At 38.7% G+C, this 11,872-nt stretch overlaps 1 protein-coding gene across 1 annotated transcript; it reads right to left on the reverse strand.

Annotated features, from left to right (window-relative positions):
• Positions 1-321: 321 nt before the first annotated feature.
• On the reverse strand, positions 322-791 carry LOC130034231 (40S ribosomal protein S17-like). Its single transcript, XM_056125798.1, has one exon. It carries the CDS (start codon positions 768-770, stop codon positions 363-365), a length of 408 nt encoding a protein of 135 aa, XP_055981773.1. The 5' UTR covers positions 771-791; the 3' UTR covers positions 322-362.
• Between the last annotated feature and the right edge of the window lie 11,081 nt (positions 792-11,872).

Consider the following 11,872-nt stretch of genomic DNA (forward strand, 5'->3'; position numbering starts at 1 on the left):
CAAATTTGTTTTATATGCTTTTAATTTTGTTCAATTTTTGTTTACAAATTTTTAAAATTTGACGTTCTTTGGTTTACAATGTTATTGATAATGGTTCCTCAAGCATTTAATTCCAGATACCACACCAATCATTAGTGTACTCTCTCCTTCTCCCATGTCCATAACACCCCACCCTCCCAAGCTCACATAACAACTTCCTTGTGTAGGTCAGTTATGTCATTGTTTCCTAGTAACCTTTGTTTCTACCTTGCCATGTATCTTTAAGCCCTACATGTGAAAGAGATAAATTTGTATCTATCCCTTTCTTTCTTTTTTTGTGTGTGTTTTATGAAGTTTACTGAAAATATCACAGCAAGGCAAATTTACATGGCTCCACGTGGTGTCTTAAAATTCATTCCAACTGTAGGCTGGGTGACCTGCAGGTTGGACAGACTGCCGAAGTCCAAGAGCTTCAGCATCTCCTTAGTGTCAGGGTCCACTTCAATGATCTCCTGGTCCAGGGCTGAGACCTCGGGCACGTAGTTGTCCCTCCGCTCCCGTTCCTCCTCCTGCAGTTTGATGGAGATGCCCCGCACGGGCCCCCTCTGAATGCGCTTCATCAAGTGCGTGACATAGCTGGCGATCTTGTAGCAGGGCTTCTTGCTCGGGATGATGGCGATCTCCTCGCACACGCGCTTGTTGGTGTGGAAGTCGTTGCCCAGGCGCGTGTAGTACTTCTCGATGATGACCCGGGCTGCCTTCTTCACGGTCTTGGTGCGAACACGGCCCATGTTGGCGGGTTTTCGGTAAAAGAGCTCTTTCTTACTGACATCACTTAGCATGATAAATGTATGATTATTTTCTTTCCTGTATGTTCAGTGTATTACATGTGTATACACACCCAAACTTTTTGATACAGTCATCCATAATGGGATATTATAGTAGTGTCCACAGCTTGACTATTGTTTTAAGTGCAGTAATGAGTATAGATGTTCATATATCCTTTCAAATTGATGTATTTGTGTTTGGGGTATAGATGTCAAGATGTGGTATTGCTGGGTTGTATGGGAGTTCTATTCACATTTTTTTTTGAAAAATAGCCATATTGCTTTCCCTAGAGGTTGAACCAGACAACACTCCACATTCCCACCAGTAGTGGAAGAGGGTTAGTTTCTCATCACAACCCTGCAAAACTGCCTTGTTTCCAGACTTTTGAATATGTGTCATTCTCACAGGCATGTGACAATATCTCATTGATGTTTTGATTTGTTTTTTCCTAATCATGAAACACTATATATACTTTCTCATATGCCTGCCTATTAGTATGTCTTCTCTGTGGAACAGTCTTTCATCTTCTCTCCCCTTTTATGAATGGGGTTATTGAATTTTTTGTTGTTGAGTTTTTTGAGTACTTTACTGATCTTGGATATCAACCATCTATACAAATGTTGTAAAAATATTTGTTGTGCAAATATTGTACAAGTATTTTCTCTCATTCAGTAAGTGTATTTTTATTAGAGTTCGAATCACTTTCACTATGAAAAAGCTTTATAACTTTATATAGTCCCATTTGTGTATTTTTTACTTTGGGGGTTTTGGGCCACATTGGTAGAGCCCAGGGGATCATATGGAGTGGTAGGGATTAAACCTGGCTCAACCTTATGCAAGACAAGTGCCGTACCTGCTGTACTATCACTTGCCCCATATTTATATTATTTTTGTTTATGTTTTCTTTGATACTGCGGAAATTTCATTGATTACTCTGCCAATGACTTCTTCAATGAATTTTATGTATTTATAATCAAATTTTGAAATCTTTAATCCACTTTGTATTTACTTGTGCGAAAAGTGTGAAGTGTGGTTCTAATTTCATTTTTTACATGTGGCTATTAATTTTTCCCAGTAACATTTTTGAAGAGATTTTCTTTGTTCCACATAATATATTTAGCTCCTCTGTCATAGTTCATTTGACCATAAATATTGCAACTAAACACAGAACCCTTTATTCTATTCCATTGATCGGCAGGTCTATCTTTATACCAGTACGAATCAATGTTGATTATAATATAGTTCAATGATAGGAAATTCAATGCCTCTCGTCTTCTTTTGTTTTCTTAATTAAGCATTCAGAGATTGTTATGTATTCCAACCAAACTAAAATGCTCTTCTGGTTGCATCAAAGCAAATACACCAAAAGGAACATTTTTTCATGTATCATTTAGGAAAAATTATCACCATATTCTTTTATAAAGATGAACATTGAGTCATAATCCCAATGCAGGATCTTAGAGTTTATTTCTTCATTGGTTTACTAAAGTGACCTTGATATTTTGATCATTTATAAGCCTGAGTTCTATGGAAATATTTTAGGGAAATGCTAATCTAATAACCTCCTAAGCTTGATACAATATTCAAATAAGATAAAGCTCACCAATCTACTTTTTAAGTTTCATAAGCTATACATATATAGAATGTACAAATAATATATTAATTACATTATCGAATAGATTCTGGAAAGCTAGTGATTAATTTCTGAGGTCTTCAGAATAAATTCCATATCTTTTAGAGAAAACATTTTATGGATAAAAATCATCAGGGGCAACAAAAACTAGTCATCTTGATGACTATACTATAAGTTATGTCTGATTTGTACGTTAAATATATTTATTGAGGATTCTATTAACCTGTGTTCAATGTATTATTATTAAAGATAGTGAAAAGCACAAAAACAATGTGTGTGTTCAGTGTTTTCCAATAGATGAATTTATAGGAATAGTATGTGACATGGGCCGGAGCAGTAGCATAGGGGGTAGGGCATTTGCCTTCAAAGCAGCCAACCTGGGTTCAATTCCTCTGGCCCTTTCAGAGAGCCCGACAAGTTACCGAGAGTATTCCCCCTGCACGGCAAAGCCTGGCAAACTACCTGTGACATATTCAATATGCCAAAAACAGTAACAACAAGTCTCACCTGGAGATGTTACTGGTGCCCACTCAAGCAAATTGATGAACAACGGGAGGATATTGCTATAGTGCTACAGTAATATGTGACATATACATAGCACATGCACGCAATGAATATTATTCAGCCATAAAATGTAAGAAAATAAAGCGATATATAACAATATGGACAAACGTTAAGCCATTACACTATATAAATCTAGAAAAAAGAGAAACAAATAAGATATGTTATCACTTATCTACAGAAACTGTAACAATTTCACTAATGGATAAGAAGGGTGGTTGACAGAGGACAGAGAATGGGTGAATGTGAAGCTATTGATCATATAGCAAAATCTTTCCATTTTAATATAGATTAGTTCTTGAAATTCAATGAATGAAATGCACTATCAGTTTTAAGTTTAATACTTAAAATGTTATAAGAGAGGATATATATATATATAATTTTCTTACCACAAAATCAGACCATGTGAGTAAATAGATAATTTAATTTATTTGATAGTAGTGATTATAATACAACAAATACCTATATCAAATCATTATATTTAACAAATTTTAAGTATACAAAATCATTTGTCAATTATAACATTGCAAATATGTTGGACATAAGAACATTATCAGGGAGTGAATAAGAGCTCTCACTCTCTAAGGAAGACAGATTCAGGTCGGGTGAAAAGACTATGTAAAAACAAATGTAACTTTTTTACGTGATATAGTGACCACAAATTGCACAGTTAATCAGGAAGGTTCACAGTGATTGGAATATCCATTGGAAAAGAGGATATTAACATAATATGGGCTTTAAAAGACAGCATGGACTTTAAAAGACAGGAATTAGCCCCCCGAGTTTTCACTTACATTTGTCTTTTCAGTACATAACATCTCTCTCTCTCTCTCTCTCTCTCTCTCTCTCTCTCTCTCTCTCTCTCTCATGAGAGATGTGTGACTTCTCAGTACTGAGGAAATTGATAAAACAGTCTTTGTTCATCTGTTTCTTTGGCATCTGGTCCTGATCCTCGTCTAATAGTACACATGGTGGGGTTGGAAAGATGAATAAGAACTGGGGAAATTTAAGGAAAACTGAAATATGAGCACAACGTGTAACCTGTAACTTTTCTTTTTCACCTGTTTTACATGGCCCCATGTCATGCATTGTCTATCTTCAAACATAAAAAATGCTGCCATACATGACCTACAGGAAAAGTGAAAATCTTGTGGTGAAGCCCCTTCTGAACATTGCCCAGAAATTAGAGATATAGGAGGAATATAATCGAGGTTGCGGCCATCATCCATAAGGCAAGCCAACAAATCCACCAAGTAGTGATACACAGCAGGGCTCTTGGCTTATATTATCTTTTCAAGAGTAAAATGTTGCTACAGTTTCATTTCTGATTTCCAAATTTTAAAACAAAATTTTTGGTACTAACATTGACAGAAATGAGCCACAGAAGAAATCTTGATAATGTGCTTCATCTTAGCTAACATAATAAATTTCTTTCACAGATCAGTCTTGTTATCCTGGCATACATACACACTTCCAGAAAAAGAGAACAAATACATTCTATATCTTATAATACTTACTGTAAAACAAGTATCCCAGTTACAATTGACAATCTGTAAATTCTCTCTATTAAGGCAGATACAGTCTCTCTGTTAATATAATTTGTTATTAATTCTTCTTGAGACCTTTGAAACAAAATTTGAACACTGAGAAAGTTTCCATACTTAATATATCAAATGTATATAAGAAGGGATATGGGTAAAATAGCAAAAATAGTTACTAAAATGCAGACATTCAGGTAAAAATACATAAAGAAAAGTCCTTATGACTATTACAGCATTATATTTTGAAAATACTCTAGCATGAAAAGTTTTGTGTACAACTATGCTCTTCCATATGTCATTCTGTATTCCCTTTACTCTCAGTATACGCATTTGTTAGAAGAGGTTTCTTGGCTAGTGGGATGGAATGACCCATTTCTTCATTTCTGAAGGGTGAATGATTAGCGGTCCTATTTGAATGGGTTACTGTAGCTGTACCAATCAGAGGACTAGGGTAGCTAAGAGTCAACCCTTGAAATTCTTGCATTACAAATCTTCATTTTATGTAGCAACAAAATTTCCTCTTTATAGATGCTGCCAACCCATCCACTATTATGGTCATTATTGGTTACAATATGTTTCCTATTAATTTAGTGGCAAGAGTAATACATGGTATTCATGAATCAATCTCAGCCACAAGTTCATGAAATCATTGTGGTGTTCAATGATGGAAGTTTCATCCATTTCAACCAACACATCTGAACAAGTGTTTCTAATTTATAATGAGAGAAAGCAAAGATTGTGCTGGTGCATTAGTGGGAGAATACTTTTTGTATCCATATGTATAATCACTCCACAGTTCCCTAACCTATGAATTTAGGCTATGGGAAACTGCACCATATTTAAACACTAATTTTGAGGGTTTTACGACATGACAAAGACATTGTTCTGTTAAATAAAATGTTGTCATCTAGTTAGCTCTAAAATGAAGTCATCAAAATATAGTCCCACTCTGACTTTTTTCAAATTTGAAAAGATTTTTTAAAATTTTTATTAGTGAAACACCATGAGGTACAGTTGTAGACTTACAAATTTTTGTGCTTGGGTTTAAGTTCTACAATGATACAGTACCCATCCCTCCACAAGTGACATTCTTCATCTTTTACATTATTTAAACATTTTTGTTAGTGAAACACCATGAGGTACAGTCATAGATTTACAAATTTTTGTGCTTGAGGTTTCAATTGTGCAATGATCAAAAACCCATCCCTCCACCAGTGCCCATGTTCCACAACCACTGGTCCCAGTATCCCTCCTGATCCCCATCCCCGCATCCCACCCTGCCTCTGTAACAGGGTATTCCCTTCTGTTCTCTCTCTCCTTTTGGGTGTTGTGGTTTTCAAAAGAGGCATTGAGTGGCAATCATGTTTGGTCTATAGTCTACTTTCAGCATGCTTCTCCCGTCCTGGGCAGATCCTCCCAGCACACTTGATTTGGTGCTCCCTTCTCTATCTGAGCTCCTTTTCCCCCTAGAATGTATGACTGGCCTACAAGCCATGTAGCAAAACTCCTGGTACTAATCCCGGCCCTCTTGGGTGTTAGACTCCTATTTTGTTATTTTATGTTCCCCAGATGAAGGCAATCTATCTATGTCTATCCCTCACTTTCTGACTCATTTCGCTTAATATGATACTTTCCATGTAGTACCACTTGTGTGTAAATTTCATGAATTCGTCTTTTCTAACAGCTCTATAGTACTCCATTGTGTAAATGTACCAAAGTTTCTCTAACCAGTCATCTGTTCTCGGGCACTCAGGTTTTTTCCAGATTATGGCTATTGTAAAGAGTGCTGCAATGAACAAACATGTGCAAATGTCACTTCGACTTTACTTTTTTTGCTTCTCTGGGATATCTTCCCAGGAGTGGGATTGCTGGGTCAAATGGGAGCTCAATTTCTAATTTCTTGAGAATCGTCCATACTGTCTTCCAGAAGGAAAGAACCAGTCGGCATTCCCACCAGCAGTGAAGGAGGGTCCCTTTATCGTCACATCCGTGCCAACACAGGTTACTTTTGTCCTTTTGGATGTGAGCCAGTCTCTGTGGTGTGAAATGATATCTCATTGTTGTTTTGAGCTGCATCTCCCTGATGATTAATGATGTGGAGCAATTTCTCATGTGCCTTTTTGCCTTTCAGATTTCTTCTTTGAGAAAGTTTCTGTTCATTTCGTCGCGCCATTTTTTTATGGGGTTGGATGTTTTCTTCTTGTGAAGTTCAGCCAATACTTTGTATATCCTTGATATCAACCCTTTGTCGGATGTGTATTTGGCGAATATCCTTTCCCATTATGTAGACTGTCTTTGTATTTTGGTCACTCTTTCTTTGGAGGTACAGAAGCTTCTTAGTTTAAGATAGTCCCATTTGTCTATCTCTGTTTTCAATTTCTTGGCCAGTGGCATGTCATCTTTGAAGATCCCATTAGCTTCAATGTCATGGAGGGTTTTGCCAACTTTGTCTTCAATGTACCTTATGGATTCCAGTCTGATGTTGAGTTCTTTAATCCATTTTGATCTTAATTTTGTCATGGCATTAGGCAGAGATCTGAGCCTACTTTTTGCATGTAGCAGTCCAGTTTTACCAGCACAATTTGTTAAAGAGGCTTTTTTTGCTTCACTTTACTATTCTTGCCCCATTATCGAAGATTAGATGATCATAGGCTTGAGGGGATGTCAGTATATTCAACACTGTTCCATTGGTCTTCAGCTCTGCCTTTGTTCCAGTACCATGCTGTTTTAATTATTACTGCTTTGTAGCAGAGTATGAAGTTAGGGAGGTTGATTCCTACCATTTACTTTTTCACAAGGATTTCTTTAGCTATTCGTGGGGGCTTATTGTTCCATATAAATTTCAGGAGTGTTCGCTCCATTTCTTTGAAGAATGTCATGGGTATCCTAATAGGGATCACATTGAATTTGTACAGTGATTTGGGAAGTATTGCCATTTTGACAATGTTAATTCTCCCAATCCATGAACAGGGGATGTTTTTCCATTTCCTTGTGTCCTCTTATTTCCTGAAGTAGCTTTATGTAGTTTTCATTGTACAGGTCTTTTACTTCCTTAGTTAGGTTGATTCCTAGGTACTTGAATTTCTGGGGCACAATTGTGAACGGGATTGTTTTCTTCATGTCACTTTCTTCTCTTTCACTATTGGCATAGAGCATATAGATTTTATAGCCTGCAACTTTGCTATACAAGTCTATTGTTTCTAGGAGTTTCTTGGTAGAGGTTTTAGGTTTCTCAAAGTATAGTATCATATCATCTGTGAATAGTGAGAGTTTGATTTATTCCTTACCTACCTAGATGCCCTTAATATCTTTTTCTTGCCTAATCGCTATTGCAAGTACTTCCAGTACTTGAACAGTAGTGGAGAGAGTGGCATTCTTTTCTCATTCCTGATCTTAGGGGGAAGGCTCTCTATTTTTCCCCATTGAGGATGATGCTTGCTGTAGGCTTGTGGTTGATAAATTTAACTATATTGAGATTAGTCCCCTCCATCCCCATTTTGGTGAGTGTTTTCATCATAAACGGGTGCTGGATCTTTTCAAATGCTTTCTCTGCATCTTTTGATATGATCATATGATTTTTCTCTTTTCTTTTGTTGATATGATGAATTATGTTGATTGATTTCTGAATGTTAACCCATCCTTGCATCCCCGGGATGAATCCCACTTGGTCATGGCGTATGATCTTTTTGATGAGTTGATGAATTCTATTTTCTAGTATTTTGTTGAGAATCTTCGTATCCTTGTTCATCAGGGATATCGGCCTGTAGTTTTATTTTCTTGTGGTGTCTTTGTTTCCTTTTGGTATTAGAGAGATGTGGGCTTCATAGAAACTGTTTGGGAGAGTTTCTGTTTTTCAATTTCCTGGAATAGCTTGAGAAGAACTATCAATACGTCCTCTTTAAATGTTTGGAAAAATTCGCTAGTTAATCCATCTGGACCTGGGCTTTTTTGGGGAAGACTTTTGATTACAGTTTCAATTTCCTTGAGTTAATTGGTCTATTCAGGTACTCTATATCTTCTGGACTCAGCTTTGGGAGATATAGGATTTCAGGAATTTATCCATTTCTTCTAAGTTCTTCTAAGTTCTCTTGTTTCCTGGCATACAGACTTTCAAAGTAGTCTCTGATGATCTTTTGAATTTCTTTGGTTTCTGTTGTGATATCTCCATTCTTATTTCTGATTTGGTTTATTAGGGTTCTCTTTCTCTGTTTCTTTGTGAGTGTTGCTATTTGTTTATCTATCTTGTTTATTTTCTCGAAGAACCAGCTCTTGGTTTCATTGATCTTTCGGATTGTTTCTTTGGTTTCCATGTGGTTGATTTCGGCTCTAAGTTTTATGTTCTCTTTCCTTCTGCCTGATTTGAGCTCCTTCTTTTGATCCTTTTCTAAGATCTTGAGCTGTGAAGTCAAGTTGTTTATGTGCATCCTTTCTACCGTCCTGAGATATGCTTGCAGAGCTATAAATTTTCCCCTTAATACGGCTTTTACTGGATCCCGTAAGTTCTGGTAGCTCGTGTCTGCATTCTCATTTGTTTTCAAGTATCTTTTGATATCGTCCCTGACTTCCTTCCTGACCTACTGGTTGTTCAGCAGTGAGTTGTTTAGTTTCCAGGTGTTTGATTTGGTTATCAGAGTCTGTGTTTGATTCACTTCTATTCTCAGTGCATCATGGTCTGAAAAGATTGTTGATACTATTTCTATCTTCCTGATTCTATTGAGGTATGTTTTGTGGCATAGCACATGGTCCATTTTGGAAAATGTTCCGTGCACACTGGAGAAGAATGTGTATTCTTTCTTTTGGGGTGTTAAGCCCTGTATATGGCTATAAGCTCTTTCTCTTCTATTACTTCTTTCAAAGCCAATGTTTCCTTGCTGAGTTTTGTTCATATTGACCTATCCAGAGGTGATAAGGTGATGTTGAAGTCTCTGGCTACTATTGTGTTGCTAGCAATGTCCTCCTTAAAATCTGTTAGTAGTTCTTTTAAGAATTTATCTGTTCCCTCATTAGGTGGGAATACATTTAAGATTGTGATTTCTTCCTGTTGTACGTATCCCTTGATGAAGAGAAAATAGCCTTTGCTGTCCCTTATAATCTTTTTCAACGTGAAATTAATGTAGTCAGATACGAATATGGCCACCCCAGCTTTTTTTATGTAGGAGTATTGCTATTTATTCAGCCACTGATTAGCTAATTGGGCATGAACTCCATCTTACTTTTTTTAAATAATTTTATTTATTTTTTTCTTCTTATATTTATCTATTGAATAACTGTGGGAAAAGTTACAAAGCTTTCAGGTTTAAGTCTCAGTCAGACAATGATCAAACACCTTTCCCTTCACCCGTACTCATTTTTCACCAACAAGACCCCAATATACCACACTTCCCCCCTCCCAATGCCCGTGAGGCAGATGATTTGTACTTAATTCTTATCTATATTGATTACATTCATTATTTCGACAAACGATGCACCATTATTGTTCAGAATCCCCCCCCACACACACCAACAATCAGAATCGCTGAGAAGGCATTGTGAAATACTTTGTTTTCTATAGTTGGTTATGAGCATATAATGATTTTAGATTTTTGCAAGGAGCCAGATAATTATGAGATTGGTTTTTGTGTATCTGGTGTTATGGCTGTGCCGCAGAGCCGCTTGTGGGGGGCAACTTGTGACCTCGGTAGGGCGTGAAGGACGAGCCAGTACCACCCACCTTCCCATGAGACTGCAGTTGCCCCTTCACCACTGGCTCATACCTGGCTTTCCAATAAGCTCTAAGGTGGTGGCCACCTTGCTTCCTGGAGGGAAAAAGGTGGAAGGGAGCAACACCCTTTCTCTCTCGGGGAGGCATGGTGCCATAGTTAATGCACTGTCCATTCACTTTTCTGCTGCAAACTGCCGGGGTCTGGACTAAGTCCTTTTGCCTCTGGAGCCATGGCTATGCCAGAGAGCCGTTTGTGGGCGGTAACTCTTGACCTCGGTAGGGCATGAGTACGAGCCGGTACAGCCCACTTTCCCATGATTCTGCAGTTGCCCCATCACCGCTGGCTCATACCTGACTTTCCAATTAGCTCTGAGGCGGTTGCCACCTTGCTGCCGGGGAAGGGGGGGGGGGGAATGTGGAAGGGAGCAACACCCTTTCCCTCCAGGGGATGCATGGCGCTGTAATTTAACGCATGGTCCATTCACTTTTCTGCTGAAAGTTGCCAGGCTCTGGATTAAGTTCTTTTGCCTCTGGAGCCATGGCCTTCCAGAGAGCCGCTCATGGGGGGCAACTCTTGACCTTGTAGAGCATGAAGGACGAGCGGGTACCACCCCACTTCCTATGAGACTGCAGTTGCCCCATCACCAACAGCCATACCTGGCTTTCCAATCAGCTCTGAGGGGGCGGCCACCTTGTATGCGGTCCAGATGAATTTCTGCCAAAAACCACTGGGTTTCAAGATTTGTTTCTGAGTCTCTGGCATCATGGCCATTAATCTGCTTGATCACGAGCCAGAGAGATTTGTTTGTAGGTGACGACTAGGGGTCTCGTTGGGATGGGGAGGAAAGAGTCGGTTCCACCCCAATCTGGTGAGGCCCCACATGTCTCGTCACTTCAGGCCCAAACCTGACTGTCTAGTGGCCTCTGGAGTATGGCGGTCACTGGGCCACCAGGGGCAACAGGCCAAGGCAGAAAACCTATTCCCACCTGGAGTGGCCCAGTGCCAGTAACCTACTGCAGCAACAGGATGCATGTCTGCCAAAAGCTTTTGGGTTCCGAGATTCCTTTCTGAGTCTCTGGGATTATGGTCATTAAGCAGTTCAATCAGGAACCAGAGAGGCCATGCCACCAATTATATAGCTGAACTGGAAGTGGTTTGTGGGTGTGTCTCCCAGAAACCTAACTTTTGGCCGTTTACATTCTTGGTAAACTTTACTCCAAAATTTTGGGGTATGGCCAAAAGCACAGCAGCAATTTTGGGGTATCTGAAAGTCAGACGGTGCATCAGGCTGCTGATGCACTCACCTCACCATCCCAGATTTTTAAAAAAATTTTTATAGTGAAACACCATGAGGTACAGTTGTAAACTTACAAATTTTTGTGCTTGGATTTCACTTATGCAATGATCCAGTACCAATCCCTCCACCAGTGTCCATTCTGCATCATTAACATTTTTTAAAATTTTTGTTCGTGAAGCACCATGAGGTACAGTTGTAGATTACAAATTTTTGTGCTTGGGTTTCAATTGTACAATAATCAAACATCCATCCCCCCACCAGTGCCCATTTTCCACCACCACGGGTCCCAGTATCCCTCCCACCCCTCATCCCCCCATCCCACCCTGCCTCT

Source organism: Sorex fumeus, unplaced genomic scaffold, assembly GCF_029834395.1.
Source record: "Sorex fumeus unplaced genomic scaffold, SorFum_2.1 ptg000058l, whole genome shotgun sequence".
NCBI lineage: Eukaryota > Metazoa > Chordata > Mammalia > Eulipotyphla > Soricidae > Sorex > Sorex fumeus.